This window comes from Anneissia japonica, unplaced genomic scaffold (genome assembly GCF_011630105.1).
Source record: "Anneissia japonica isolate Jap-2015-1 unplaced genomic scaffold, ASM1163010v1 scaffold287864_len1152817_cov193, whole genome shotgun sequence".
NCBI classification, from domain to species: Eukaryota; Metazoa; Echinodermata; class Crinoidea; order Comatulida; family Comatulidae; genus Anneissia; species Anneissia japonica.
Window position 1 is genome coordinate 843,775 of NW_022710960.1, and position 16,368 is coordinate 860,142.

Consider the following 16,368-nt stretch of genomic DNA (forward strand, 5'->3'; position numbering starts at 1 on the left):
TGTAATTGGTGGCGTAATCATGAGTGGACCGTAAGTGCTACGGACAACTGTTTGACTTCATTTGAGTCCAGCATAAACTTAGCTTAACTGCCGTCCTTCAAGTCAAGTTGAAAATGGCATTAATTAATTGTTATATATTTATATTGCCAACTGATGTCTTCCCATCATCCTTTCTTTTAGATATGATATGAATTTGAAGCAATACCTTCATCGTTTTGGTGGTCAGTCTGAGCGTGTTGCCATGGTAATGCTAGCCCAGCTACTGGAAGGAGTAACATATCTTGTATCTCAAGGTATTGCTCACAGAGATCTGAAGAGTGATAATATCTTAGTTGAGATCCATGAGTCAGGTAGGTGTACATTGATAGGTTCCTGGGCTTGATCTGGTACTTTGGGCCTAATGGAAATTTCCGCAGTGTCAACCAAAACTAACCATTCAGAACAGGGCTAGGAATACGCACATGTCCTTCAACCACACATGATTTCCCACAAACACACATGTTTATTTATAATATCTGACCCAAGCTCACAAAAGGGCTGTAAACTCGCACTGCACTGTATTGAGAAACATTGTTCATGGAATTGCATCAGCTTCTGAAAAGTGTGGGTGGCTTATTTTGAAGTCATAATAAAGCCTAAAAAAAATTGTTTGTTTGCCCTCCTCACCCTCCCCTAACTCACTGAAAAAATAGGGGCAGCTTTTTTTCTTTACGAATAAAAAGAAATGTGAGTGACTTGATCTTTATTGCCAGATGCCCTACAAAGTTGTTTAAAGTTGTTATCTGATGTAAGATATTGCCATTCTAGACCTACATTCATTGCAATATGTCAACTGTGGGTTGTTTTTATTCCATCTGATGAGTAATCTTGAAAAAAAAAAAAAAAATTCCACCTGCCCCTTTTTATCATTTCAAAAAAAGAAAGGTAAACAATTTATTTTTTTCGCCTGATGTTGTTTCTCCTGTAGGCCCTTGCAAACTGATCATTACTGACTTTGGCTGTTGCTTGGTACAAAATGACAGAAGCTTATATTTGCCATACACCAGTTCTTATGTTGATAGAGGAGGCAACAGCGCTCTAATGGCCCCTGAGGTATGGTCCACTTCACTAGTTAGAAGCAGTTGCTGCATCATGTTGGCTTTCAGGCCTGGCGCACACAAGGGTAGTTTGCTCAGGAAACATTCTCGGGAGGAAGTTTGTTTGACTGCAGGAATCTTGTATGATTAGAAAAATGTTTAGTTTTTGAACGTTACATACTAGCTAGCCTTGCTAGCAGCCTCAGCAGGCCAGTTAAATGAGCAGTTTTGATTGACCAATTTAGTTCTTAAGCTCAAGGAATTCCATTCACAGTGACTATTTTGTGTCACATAAAAATAATATCAGACATGATATAGATATTTTGCTCGCTGTCTCGTGCGGCAGGATTCTCGCAAAAGAAAAATCAATGCACACTTAGAGTGAACTGCTATGAGAGCAAGCTGCTCTGCTGTGCGCAGGCATTATCCTTAAAAAAGGGCAAAATTCTCTGCTGTTTATTTTATATCCTTGGACTACTGTACTTGTCCATGGTGCCTATCTTCACCTAAGAAATTAAATGGAAGTGCATAGCCTTGGGCTATGGTAGTCGTAGTCCATAGCCCAAGTCCATGTTTTAATAATGTCATTTCAACACATGAGAGAGTGGTGAAGCTTGTATCAAATACCAAGTGATAATTCCAGCATTTCTTATGTATTGGTACTTTCCAGGGCACTGTGAATGTGTTCTGTAGTTGTTCTTTCATTGATTTATGCTTAAAAGCAGTTTATTGTAATATTTGCGTATAATTTTTTAGGGCGAAACTTGAAATAATATTTAGGAGTTTTCATTCTTGTAGATTAAATTAGCCATTCCAGGGGAGCACACTACTATCAGTTACTTTAAGTCGGATGCCTGGGCTGTTGGGTCCATAGCATATGAGATCGTAGGCCTTCCAAATCCATTCTCAGGCTCGCAGAGCACAGGGACTAAGTGCTTGGATAGCAGAACTTACGAAGACACAGACCTTCCAGGTTTTGGCGATAATGAACATAAAATTACACACTTGGTTAGTCATATGCTATTGAAGAGGGACACAGAACAAGTAAGGATTATTCTTTTTCTTTACAAATAACATTGGTGAAAAGATTGAGTAAAATTTTTAAACAGGCTTTGGCTAAATCCAATAAAAATATACATGTTTCATTTGTTTTTTCTTTTGTCTGCTGCTTGCAAGGCAGTAAACAAGGGTTTTGTTTATTTCCATCTCAGGAAATCAAATTTCATGTACTGTACCTGTATATGTGTAAGACAATAAATTAAATCTTAAATCTTGAATGAAGTAGTCTTGTGCCAACTTGATGCTTGGCATAATTATTTGTTAAGGACAATCTCACCCACCCCTACTGAAAATAAGTCTTTGGGTTGTCAATGATGTGTTTAACAATAAAACGAGATGAATTCAAATCCAAATACAGTACTTGTGGAACTTCATATTTTGAAAAACTATATAATACTGTATTTAAAATGAATTGAGTGTTATATTTTCTCATTTTTTATTCAGCAATTAATTTTCAGTTGTGTTTTTTTTTTTTTTTTTTTTGTCAGAGATTGGCAGCAGAAGTTGCAGCTGATGTCCTCCACCTGTTTCTGTGGCAACCACAATATTGGAGAAGTGCAAGTTGGTGTACCGGACATGTGATCCCAACTAGAGACCATGTGATCAGTTGGTTAGGAATGTTGTACACTGACCAGTGTATGAAGCGTTTGTCATTGACCGACCCATATGTACCATTCGACAACTATATCACAGAAGACAACTTATGTCATACGTTCCTAAAAAGGGTTTACATAAATACGTTAATGGAAGCAGTAAATATCAGGCAAACGTTTATCGTTAAGGAGTTTCTTGCTTCAGAACGCCACAATTCAATAAGTAAACTTTAAAATGCAGATTATATCGTTTGTTATAGTCTCAACATATAAAGCAGTGTGTTTTTAGTGCACTTCTTCTGTTAAACGTCATTTTCCTGATGACTTATTGAGGCCACTCTCCAATTCTAACCTTAAAGGAGGAGGCCACTTTGAAATTTCCCATCAAAAATATTAACTTTATAACCTAAATGCTCTTAGGTAGACAAGAAAAAGCTTGTACTTGTGTAGTAGGAAAAATGATTACTGTATATAGCGTAATATTTTTGTTTTGTGCACAAAATAATTTTTGTGCCTATAGTTCTAACAAGAGGATGAGAAGTTCCAATCCAACCAATCCTGTAATTTCACATGTAATAAGCGCCGTTATTTTGTGCAAGCTCTGGACCTCCAGGCATAATACAGTATTATCCTTACCTTCAATGTATTCCCATAATAACGCTGCTTCTGGTAATCTGTGTTATTTATTTACTTCTTGGGTTGGGTACACTCTACCTAACTCCTATTACGTATACATAAGATATAATTTATTGACTAAACTAAGATCCAAATCCGCAGATAACAAGGCTATGTCAACATCAAACTGTGGATTGTGCTGTATATTGGCTGAACTAAGTTCTATGTGATTTATTAAATTTTATAACACCCCTCAATAGGTCCCTGTCATTTGATTAGTGAATTTCATATCACATGACATTGTGTTTTTTCATCATTTCGTGGCAAAACAGTATATTAATTTCCATCACTTCATGAAAATTTAGTTCCATTTTGACTTTTTGTTTCAGGCAGACCTATCACAAGATACTTTTTTTCCTTTTCCCCTGCATTATTGCTGAATCTGTATTTTATCTTGTTTGAGTGAAAACGAAGCAAATAAATGTCACTTTGAATTGAATTGTTCCATTCGTGTTGTCCCATTGCACACTAGTAACCTAATATAATGTTTTCATTGGTTGAAAGAAGATGGACTGTTCCATTCAGACGAGAGTTAAGGGAATGTATGATGATGATATTTTTGCCTAACAGTTGGACTTGAATTGTGATTGGATCTTGAATATTCCTGGCGCAAGCCATCATGGTGGGGTTTGGAAACAATGCTAAGTATTATACTAGAAATACTATACTAGACGGATTACCGTAACAATTCAACACACAGCGCAACTGAATGACGAAATTCTGATTATATTCAGATTATTATACAGAGGTGGAAGGAATTGTAAATCAAACCTTCATGTACCAGAAGGAAACCTCACTAGTGCTATTAAACCAGCAACCCAGGTACAGTATAGTGAAAAGGATTATGAAGCGCCCCGACATTTATCTCTATAATTGGTAGTAGGCCTCGTTGGTATAGATGAAGAGAGACTCCTGTTGAATTTTATCTATATGTGAAACAGAAGCATGGGCACCCGATTTGGTAACGCAGTTAATTATGTTTTGTTTGAGGTCAGTTTAGTAGTCAATTGTGTAGTCTATGATTTAATTTTGGAATCAGATTTGTAAACCTCACCCTGCGATAATGTCAGCAGACCGTGTTACCAACCTCTATTCTTGTTGTATCGTATTTGCATTATAAAACAGTAAATGGATTTAAGACTATTGCTAGTTTTGGAATCTGACAGAATAGGAGAACTGTTATGTTTTATCAGATTGTATGTTCGATGCAAACTGTTACCCAGAAGGGTCAGTCTTCATAATCATCAGGTATATAGCAAGGACTATTAAACGTTAATTTTGCCAAAACTTTATTAAGTCCCCCCCCCCCCACCACCACCATCTGACAGAGCTCGTCGGGCAGTCGGACTAAAAAAAATATAAAAATAGGCCCACACCAAGCCAACGCATGCCTGTCACAGTCTGAGAATGTCATTTCTGGCCATCAAGAGGTTCCTCTCCTTTAAAAAATCTCATTTGGGATGGAAAACACCCTCTAAAACCCTACCCCCAGCTTGGGCCTACGAGCTCAAGTCCCCCTGTCGGACAGCTCAGACCCACTAGAAAATATACCTAGAGCCGCCACTGTTCCAGGACCATCCGCTTATGTTGAATTGCATAACTACTTATCATTAAAGGCGTTAGAGTGAATGAAGGCACTAATAGACATTGAATCTCTTATTATTTAACTTGTCTGACGTCACAATCTATAAGCACGCCATCTGTCGTGCAATATTTTCAGCAAATTCAATCTCCTCGAATAAGATATAAACTGTTATGTTATGTGAATGATGATATATATGTAGGGCCACACATAGGTATGCATGTATAGGTCTGAATATCAGAGGACTCAAAAACAAACAAATATGTCTCCTATAAATATATCACGGTACAATTATTTGATTTTAGTCGCCTGTGATCTCATCAACTTGATCTTGTTTTATTGTGGTATTATTGAGAGTTCCATTTTGAAGTTTAGTTACGTTAATATTGTAGTATACCATTGTATGTATCCCGAAATATACACAAATTACCTGCCTATACGATAATAATTATTTCAAATATATACGCTATGAAAGTATTATCCTGTAGATAGAACTTTAACAAAGAACTTAACTAGAAGTAGGCCTATATTTTATCATCATTATTTAGGGTCAATGCCATGGTGTCACAATCTATCTTCAAAACTACAGAAGAATCTTACAAATCATAGCATAGGTATGGATTTATGTTTAAAATTAAAAATGGAAGGTTTATTTCTTCGTAAAAGAAGTAGAAATTCACACTTATGAACTTTTCGATAAATAAAAAATACTCCTCCGCCCAGTGGTTCTAATTTTAAAATCTTAGTTTCAGTATCAAGCAAACGGCACCTTAGAAATAAGTCAGATTTAAAAGAATTATCCTGTCATGCAACACTATCATAATTATGAATTTCAGGCTGTCTGAAAGCTTGATACATTTCTTGTTGATAATAAAAACGACAATAACAATAATAATAGATTAACACCGACCTTCATGAAAATACTTTGATATTAGACCTTTACACAACAATACCAATATATAATAATAATAATAAATAATAATAATAATAATAATAATAATAATAATAATAATAATAATAATAATAATAATAATAATAATAATAATAAAAATAATAATAATAAATCGGAAAAATAAACTTCGTTGATCCGACCAGGTTCAACATACTGTACTGTTAATAATATTTTTAACTAGGTAAAGTCATGTGAAGTTACCCAGCACACACCAGATAGCTGAAGCTCACAACTTTGGTATTAAGACTTGTGTAATAATGCTTTTACAAAACACACTTCTGTTATAAGCATGGACTTAAATTAACATTGCTCACGTAGGAATCCTTCATCTTCATTTCGAAAAGATGTTATTGGTAAATCTCATGAAAAGGACACCAAACAGTCTTGCTGAATATAAATGAATTATATATAATAATGTTAACTTGCATCAGTTTCTTTGAAGCTTTTATGCTATCCATGTATCAAACATCAATTGATTTCATGGCTTATAGATAAATCATATGTTACTTGCTAAATAGGTACCCGCGTTCATCTGTGTGATAGCCTGCCATCATCATTCGTGATTTTCTCAGTCTCTTGCTATATTTTTCTATTGGTGGCCTTCTGTAGTATAATTTCTATACTAGGTTTGGCTTTGCCACAGTGACAAATTGTTTGATACAGCGCTACCAACGAGCACAGCAACTACTCACAATGAGAAAAGTAAAACTGGGCTCGCTTCGAGCGTTTGTAGTGCTGTTTCAAAGTAATCGTTGAATATACTTTAAGACACAAAAAACATATTTGACGAAAACTCGGAACCGGTTATTGAGATACAGATTTTTGAATTTTCAAAAACGGGTGGGAGGGAGAGGGAGGGAGGGGTGTAACCATTCTCTCACCTTTTTGCCCCAGTATTGAAATATTAAAATCTGTATTTCATTGACTGCTCCAGAGTTTTTTTTTTCGTTAAAATGCTTTTTGTGTCTTAGAAAAATTAGTTGTACAACGTATCAAACATTTCTGTTTTCTGGAGCCTGACTTTAACCCTTTTTACTCAAAACATGAACAATTCATACCTTATTATTATACAATTCTAAATTAATTTACACTAACCTTTATAATTATGATAATAAAAATATAGATATTATGCTTAATAGTTTAATATAGCAATATTATATTAAATAACCCATGCATTAATGGTTATAAAGCTAGCCAATAAGAGACTAGAATTCCTCTATCACCGAAATATAAATTTTGTATATCTTCGTTTTGAAAGGAAAACAGAGAACCGGAAATTTAATTTCTTGATATAGATGCAAAAAGATAAATATATAAATAAATATTATTTTAATAGGGTATTCACATTTTATTGGTGGTCCATCTCTAAATGTAGTGTCTTGAAAATTCTGTGACTTACTACAATCTGTCAAACATAATAAACATACTTCGTACACCCATATTAAATTTTTCCTGTCCTTTTACATGACAACACATCCTCCCTCGTGGCTCTTCTTCTTTATAATGCTGTCGCACAGGAGGGTGCATTGACCCATGAACTCAATAATTCGTTTGGTTTTTTCCTCATTCGGGTGGTGGTCCTCCTTTGTATAGTTGCTGATCCTGGTAACGCGTTCAACTCCAAGTTTACTGCGTATCATTCCGTCAAGTGAGGCCACATCTTCGTTTCTCTGTAAGGCCAAGTCCTCTTTTGTGAGCACGACAAGTGGGTAAACAGCTGGGAAATTGCAAACAAAATCTCATAGTTATCACGTGTTATATTACTACCCAGTACTTCCTGCGTCGGCGTGCAACGTCAATCTCAGTCATTGTATCATTACAACAAATTAACCTTTATATTATTTTTACGACTGCGTTCAAACAATGAGCCAGTTTTGATATAGTTATATTCTTGTTGTGGTAACGTGTTTCCGGAAAAGGTTTATATAAAATATTATATTTAAATTGATGCGTTTTTTAAAGACTGCAGAACAGTGAATTTCGTATGATCATTACCGTATGATGTGTGGACGTTTTTCTACAACTTAACAAATATTATTATCATAATTCTATCAGTTTTCTTCAAAAACTGATTATATACTTACATGTTGCCTCTTTAATTTTTGCAAAGAACCCTTGCAGATTTTCGATTTCATCAACCAAATCCTTATCTATAGCACTGCAAAAAGAAATCGAATATGCTTTAGGTAGAATTCTGATTTGCCAGTTCCCTTGCCATAGCATTAGCTGTATAATAACGGATATATTAATTGTTTATGACATTAGTTTTTTTTCAATTTATTGTTTTCAATAGTAACCCGGGAACCGCGTCCACAGGGGCGGATCCAGAGGTGTCCAAAAGGGGAGGGGGCCGAAAATGGGGCCGATCGAGATAATGCCACACTAGGGATTTTTTTTATCTTCCAAAAGGAGCCGGCCACATCTAGATGTGTATAAGAGACAGCCCTTAAATCCGCCCCTGGTCTAAGACCTTTGTAATACTTTATGTTGGTACAGTATATGGTTCTATATCTTGGCACCAAAGTTTAATGAACATACGGGTTTATTGAGAATCGTTATTATATTTCAGTACGTTACCAAAAAGATTTCCAACGGAAGAATAATATAACATTCACAAACACTGTGATTAATATGACAGAAATAACTTAACATAAAGTTTTAGCAACGTTATTACTATAACGTAAAATGTTACCTGGTTGGTGACACTCATGTTAGATGTCAAATTGTATAGTGGAAGAGATTAAAATGCTACATTACCTCAAGACGACCACTGGGCAGTTTGTCTTGCTTGCTTCGTTGGTGAACAATCCCTTGAACGCTTGTGGAATACTCTTCTTTTCATACTTCACCTCTTCGCCGTCATTGTACGCCCCGTCTAAAAGTGTCACATGATAAGGAAATCATTAGTATATATATATATATATATATAGATAGATAGATAGATAGATAATATAGTTAAATATGTTACCATACAACTTCTCAACCTCTTGTGAAAATTCTTCAGACAAGTACGGCAAGCCACGGATGTCAAACACTTTGATATTTTTCGTCAGATAATACCCGTTAAAATCTTTTGTAGTGCCACCTCCATGGTAATCACGCGGTCCCTCTGCTGCTATATCCAAATACCGCGGAGCTGACATCCCACCACGCATCTGGAACACGTAATTGAGAGAATTCACCAGCGACGATTTTCCGGAACCCTGTGGGCCAATCAATGTGATGACAAGTCCACTTGGAAGATTTTCCGGATAGTCTTTGATTTCAAGCTTCGGAAATGTGAACGTGGAAGCTGGTTTGTACCTTCTGATCGCCTCGATCTCACTATAGACATCAAAGACTGGTTTTTCTTTTGACTCCATACTTGTGATATTTTGTTTTAGTCGTTCAGATTACGTCCGCGCTGTGGCCAAACACGTCTATTACTGAATAGCTTGTTTTTCAAAAACCCTTAACTTCAAAATGACAAAAGAACACCTGTTTCAATTAAAACTTTTCTCTACATATAAAAGGCTAAATAGAGCAAAATACAAAAGGTTTGTCATACCTAGAATGAGTAAACGATATCGTTTGCATACAAATTGAAATATCATAATCCACCGTGTGCAAAGTATAATGTTGAGATTTAATATTTTAGGCCTATATTACTAGGCCTATGTAATGGCGGCATAGAAATCCCAAGTCTTATCGATAATTTGACTACTTTCCTGTAGGAATCACGAATATCAAATCAGCATTTGTTGTTATATATTTAAAGACATGGCATTGATAGTCTTCTTGTTGTTATTTTTATTTAACAACAAAATAAAGTGATTATCGTTAAAGTGTTTTTGCAAACTCACAGATTTTATTTTACTCTTAATTTGTTCCTTAAAGAATATTTATAAGAATAGTATGATACAAAGGGGTTACAACACAGTCGTATGGAAAAGATAAGAAGACTTTAGAAGCCAAAAAATAACTTGAGTTTTGCCTTTAGAAATACCGACACATGTAGACCAAGCCTATAAGCGTTTAGCGTAGATGAGTGCGCTAAATCCAGGTGAAGCAATATAATAATGTTTTTGCCCTTCAAAATGGTCGCTTGTTTGAAGCACGTTATTTTATGGTTGTGCATTGTAGAACAGTCTTTCTACGTCAAATATAGGCCTATGCTTTTATACCATAAATATCACTTTTCGGACCGGGGTTTTAGTGGTCTTTAACAGCTTTAGTCTCTAATTAGAATTCATCTAAATGAAGACCAGCACTAAAAGTGGTATTTAAATAACTCTCGAGGAAAATTAAGAAATGAAATAATAAATGTAAGATTGCTTTATTCCAAGTGTTTTAAAATGGATGTACAGTTTATGTATGCTGTTGTTGATTCTTAATAACCATTCTCGGTATTCAACTTAACATCAGTTTGTTGTAAAATCTTTGAACACATCCTTAAATCAAATATATATGTTATGAAACACTTACACAGATATAACATTATTCACGAAACCCAACATGGCGTGCGGAAAAGACATTGGCCGTATATTCGACTGGTCTTTCTTCGTTAAACCACGCCCACCTGCGCAGTGGTAAAATCCTACTTAACGAAAACGACCAGTCGAACAGAAACAGTGGTTACTCGACAAAACAAAATGGCTGCATAGTTACCGCGATACACGCTGCATAATCAAGGCTGCTTCGGATTGTGGGTTTTTAGTTAAAAAAAAAGTTTTCATCCAGTTTTTGAATTCTGTTAGCCTACAATTATTTTGTTGACTTCAATGCCTGAAATTTTCGTTTGTCAACTAAGTCTCTTTTACGAACCAGTCGAATGAAAATAATACTCAATGAAAATTCGTACTCAACGAAATGAACCAGTCGAATAAGTCCATTCTTGATCTCAACTTACTTATAAACACAATTCAATATATCGGTATTGCTTTAAGTTTTGATAATAAAGAACAAATGGATTTGTCTCGCACTAGAAACCTCGAAAAATGCATTTATATGGAATAAATTTGAAGACCCTTAAATGGACCGAAGCTTTCCTTACAAAACGTAAACAAAGTTTTGTAATCGATGGAAAATATTCATTCAGGGGACGGTTACAGGCCCATGGTCTTCGTGAACTACATTATTACCAACATACTTCCCACGTCTCTGATTTATAGTCATAACTGGGTCTCATGATACTGGTGATTTGCAAAAGGTTATTGATACTTTTACTGTGTGGGAAAGGATAAACCAAATGAAAGTCAATCCAAAGGAATACAGCGTCATGAGAATCAATCATGCAAAAAACTATACACAAATATAACTAAACAATCGACAAGTACAGTGCTTAATGAAACCAAGGATCACACCTACCTAGGAATTAACATACGTTTAAGTTTAGTTTAGTTCTGTTTAAATGGAATTTGCATATTTTAAACAAAAATTATCGCCAAAGCGAATGAAATGCTGGGTTTTATACGTCACATTAAAGACCTTGCTTTTAAATCAATTATTATACCGAGACTTGAATATGCGTTTGTTATGTGTGATCCTTATTCAAAACCAGACGCAGATCCAAAGTTTACCCTGACCATGCCCTGACTATCGCGCATAGATGGGTTCATTGGTGGTCGGATCGTGAGAAAAGAGAGTAATTTGTGGTTGTTTTGTCGCTGGAAGACCTTTTTAGCCGGTGGTCCTCCTTCGGAAATTTTTAATTTTTGGAAATGAACTTTCTTGCATTCTGAGACGTCTATTTAATGAATGAATACACTCCGACTTCATAGTTTTCAGTGGTGGATCAAGGAATTTGAAATGGAGCGGCCCAGGGAGCGACTTTCACAGTTGGAGGATATATAGAAAATTGTGGTAGAAAATTCATGATGATGGTACCTCTAGAATATAAATGGCCGAAAATGGCACGCTCAGACTTAATTTTGAATATAATTTTGTTTTTACATCCATTTTTTATTAATAGGCGGGGGTGGGGGCAACTGGACCTTGAATCCACCACTGGCTTTTCCGTACATTATTATGGAAAGTTAATTATAATGATTTTAACGATGTTATTACTAACTTACACTTATGTACGAGCGCAGAAAACAGCTAATGAAGTCAGTGGGATGCCTATAAAGTCAGTGGGATGCCTATGAAGTCAGTGGGATGCCTATAAAGTTTATAGAAATCAACTAAAGTCTAGAATTAAAATTGCTAACCACAAATATATCGCTGAACTTGCTGATAAATGTTCGAATAAATGGTAAAGCATTTTGGTCCTATTTTCGTACCTGTAAAGCGAAGCCATCGGCTTCCAAATTTACTGTTGAGGGATCACTTACTGACGATCCAAATTTAATTTCTAAAGCTTTTAACCAACTTTTTTCATCTATCTATTCTGACGAACAACCACCAGCAAGGTCACCCTACACGGTAAGAACCACCTCGGGCGACCTCTTTTAAAATCCAAAAATTACACCTATAGGCCTACTTGATTCTCCTGACGCAAATCCAGTCATTGTCTATTCCATCATGACAATAACAATTACTAGGCCTATCAACATTGCAGTACCCGCTGCTTACTTGGACTCGAATTCAACCCTGGCCATCAGGCGCAAGCTCGGTGGTCTGAGGTATGATGCCAGGCTAGTGATCTGGAGATTGTGGGTTCGAGTCCCACCCGAGAACTTGCAATTGTTTTCACACGTACTGAGTATTCAGTAAATTTCCACGTCGGGTAGGGCAAAATTACACCTATACTTTTTAATTTATTTGTTGCCGATCTTCCTGATTTTATTAATTCTAACATTACTGTATATGCCGACGATACTGTTTTGTATAGGGCCGCCCATTCTAATAATGAATTTATTCTGCAGCAAGACCTTTACCTTATCTGTGAATGGAGTGAGAGGGTTGGAATGACTCGCAGCTCGGCAAAATGTACAATATTTAGAATTGCTCGTTCCGTAACTAGAAGGAGATCAGGCAAAACATATTCTACAAATGGATCCGATTTAGCTATTTTTAACTCCCACAAGTACTTTGGTGTCATCAAATAGTATAATACTGCAAGAGGTTCGACTGCCATAATTTTGTATGCAAGAGCAAGGCAGGAGGCAGTGGAACGTTGAACAAAGTAGGCCACGAAATAGGGGGCGCCCTATTCGAATTCGAATAGCTTTCAAAACTCGAACATGCACGCTGCACACGGCGTTCGATCATCGAACGTCTTTTAAGGCCACGCCCCTTTGTGGAAGGTTTTCGCTTTACTGTGATTTTGAAATAACAAAATATAAAATTCTATGTGTCTTTCAATAAGTGTTTAAGAATCAACGCAACTCCGTGTGGATGATTCTTGATTGTGACAAATCAGAATAAAAAGCTCAAGAGTGTACGTTTTCACAGTAAATCGCGCCACCGACAGTCACTTTTGAATTAATATGGGAGACAATGCAAAAAAAGTAATTACATTTATTTTATCTATTGTTGTCTTTCGTTGAGGCATGTGGCATTTTTTAAAGAAAGGGGAGTTGAAATTCGCCGACCACAAGGCCCTACCTTTATAGGCCTATTTAAAAAATATTTTATCTGGTACACTGGCCATGGCGAACGGTGCGAAGTTCTGGAACCCGCGCCTAAAAACAACTGGGTGGAGACTATGGCGGATTCAATAGTGTCACTGCCATGAAAAAAATAAACAACCAGATAATGACCGTTTTTCAGCAGGCTCGCCTTGCCATCACATTAAAATGCACTTGCGTCCTTCCAGCTAACATTAGCTATGGTAGGAACGTTCAAACGTTATGACGTTGTAAAATTAGGCTATAAGTACGTTCTACAAAATAACGTTTTTAATACCAAACTGTAACGTTATTATAACGTTCATATAACGTAACATTAAGTAGTTTTCGCCGCACGACGACGTTATACTCTTTGCGTTAACCCATAGAGCTATTAAACAAACGATGGTGCTTAGCGAAATTTGATTGGCTAAATCTATGGCAGCCATCTTGGATGGTACACACACACAGTTCTGCGTATTTCGAACATCGAATACATTGCGGCTAGCGCTCCTCTAGTATTCTTATTTTATCTCTATGCGTTAACCTTAACTTTAACGTTAATACCTAACATGCAACGCGATAGATTCCCCCACCCTTTTGTAAACAATTCGAAATACGCATGCGCAAACCCGTAACTAACGAAAGTTGGGTATGTAAAATCCTGAAATTTACGTAGTACTCCGCAACGCAAGATGACTAAATTATGACGTCATCCGTTAACGTTAAGGTTAACGTCGTGCGGCGAAAACTCCCTAATATTACGTTATAAGAACTTTATAATAACGTTACAGTTTGGTAAACGTTATTTTGTAGAACGTACTTATAACCTAATTTTACAACGTCATAACGTTTGAACGTTCCTACCATAGCTAGACGATCATCGCTTTTACATCTCTGCGATTGGGGTTACTCTCTGGTCCTCTCCATGTATTCCATCTCATTTCTGTGTTGGGGTTTCCACCTGATCCTGTGAAAGTTGGCGGCCGGGGCGTCCAAGCTTTCCACGCACGGGGCAGAATTCTCGGAGATCCTGGGATACCACTCGCATTTTGGTATCGGCCTCTATTAAACTCAGAAACAATCCCAGTTCTTTCACATCTATATCTGTGAACTGTAAATCGCTCTTTTCCATTACTCTCCACACCTTTCCGCTGAAAAATCTACATCAATCGAAGGGTATCAGGGGCGGATCCAGAGATGTCCAAAAGGGGGAGCCGAAAGTTGGGCCGATCGAGACAACCCTGACCTATGTGTCCGGGGGAACGCCCCCTCGAAATATTTTTCTTTTTTTTTTTTTACCTCCCAAAAGTGGAGGGGGCGGGGCCGCCCCTCATAAATCCGCCCCGGGTATAGAGCTCTAACATCTATGCTACGAACTATACATGATCTCAGATCACACGTGTCATTGCACCTATTTATTTCAAAGAGGTGGTCCTCGGTGCTCTGATAGGTTGTTTTCCTTTCTCTATTAGGGGGCGTAGTAGCTGTGAAAGGAAGCTTGAGAGTCTGGCGTTGCATGATGTATTCGCACCGCATACCGGTTTTAACGGAGGTCCATGTTCTTTCTCCGTCTTATATGGTCCTTTCTAAGGCCATATAATGTCCCCAGATGAGAGAAGAGAGGTGGAAAAAGGATAAAAACGAAATTGAACCACAGTATCGCATTCCTATCTTAAAAGACCTGGCCTGAGGTTTATGGATTTAAGATTTTTTTAAATCACGCTTAGGCCTATGTGTTCTATTAGGCCTATGTATAACGTGTACTGATGCATATTTAAATGTTATAGAAGTATTCATTTTGAGTGATCCCAGGAAAGGATTTGTATTGGCTCAAGAATAAGCTTTAAAATGTGTACAAAGGGATGTGGGGGGCGGCTCCCACGTCCCTGATCTAGAATAATGAAGTCTAGTAGATTAAACATCAAAGTGATTGAGAGATCAGGAGAAAATGTCAAGAGCATATTAGTGAAGTCCAATCCATTCGAAAAAATGAGATGTGTGGGAGACAAGTGCTCCATACGCAAAGAAGGAGGCGAGGTTAATTGTAAACCGAGAGAAGTGGTGTATACAATACAATGCAGTGGACCTAAAGGAAGCAACGAGGGGCTATAGGAGAGACGGCAAGAAGCAACGATGCTATAGGAGAGACGGCAAGAAGCCTGAGAAAGATATAACGAACATATAGGGAAATATAAGAAGAAAGATAAGAGCTCACCTTTTTACCTACATAATATGATGGAAAAACACCAGGGAAAAATGAAAGGTGTTAAAGTTAATGTAATTACAGTAGTAAGCATAGCGGGGATGCAATGCTTAGACAGGTTAATGAAGCAGAGAGGATAAGGAGAGGGGATCCGAATTAAATCAGAAAGACGAGTGGGGGAACAGAACGTTAACAAAAGTACCGGGAAGTCGGAGCTTTAGCTCTATTGGTTTATTTAATTCCATTTCATCATTATTTTACTCATGACATTCAGTTGCGTTGTTATTGTTTTCAACTAACAATTAAACACGGGAGAGTGATGTGATTACGTCATATACAAGCTGCTGAGTGAGTCGTACGTTTGATTGTAACTGGCCTGCGTAAAATCAGCAATAGACGACGACATTGGCCTGAAAACACACTCCCTTGTTACGATGGTGTGAACAGGGCTCAGGGGAATGGAGCCGAAATATCCTGACTGAGTATTGCAGTGGGTGAGTATTAAAATTTGTTCATATACTTATTATTATTACCACTACGACTGACACTAAACCAATAACAATAAGAGGGTCGGAATGGCTCAGAATAAACAATGTAAAACAATGTAGATAATGGCTCTGAAAAGGCTTAACCAACTCTGTAACAACATGAATAACATTGTTAAATGTTTGTACTACCTTTCTTGCACATTAAATA

General features: G+C 36.8%; 2 protein-coding genes across 2 annotated transcripts in view; one reads left to right on the forward strand and one right to left on the reverse strand.

Moving 5' to 3' along the window:
• Positions 1 to 3,842, forward strand: part of LOC117107176 (serine/threonine-protein kinase pink-1, mitochondrial-like) — a 7,719-nt gene extending 3,877 nt beyond the window's left edge. Inside the window, exons 5-8 of the mRNA XM_033248769.1 lie at positions 181 to 350; positions 968 to 1,092; positions 1,875 to 2,120; positions 2,624 to 3,842. Coding sequence (XP_033104660.1) covers positions 181 to 350; positions 968 to 1,092; positions 1,875 to 2,120; positions 2,624 to 2,962 — 880 coding nt within the window. The 3' untranslated portion in view covers positions 2,963 to 3,842. The remainder of the gene's footprint in view (positions 1 to 180; positions 351 to 967; positions 1,093 to 1,874; positions 2,121 to 2,623) is intronic.
• Positions 3,843 to 5,257: 1,415 nt separating this feature from the next.
• On the reverse strand, positions 5,258 to 9,373 carry LOC117107194. Its single transcript, XM_033248803.1, has 4 exons — positions 8,906 to 9,373; positions 8,695 to 8,812; positions 8,022 to 8,095; positions 5,258 to 7,654 (listed from the first exon to the last, which is right to left on the reverse strand). The coding sequence occupies exons 1-4, from the start codon at positions 9,297 to 9,299 to the stop codon at positions 7,398 to 7,400; spliced, it is 843 nt and encodes a 280-aa protein (XP_033104694.1). The 5' UTR covers positions 9,300 to 9,373; the 3' UTR covers positions 5,258 to 7,397.
• Between the last annotated feature and the right edge of the window lie 6,995 nt (positions 9,374 to 16,368).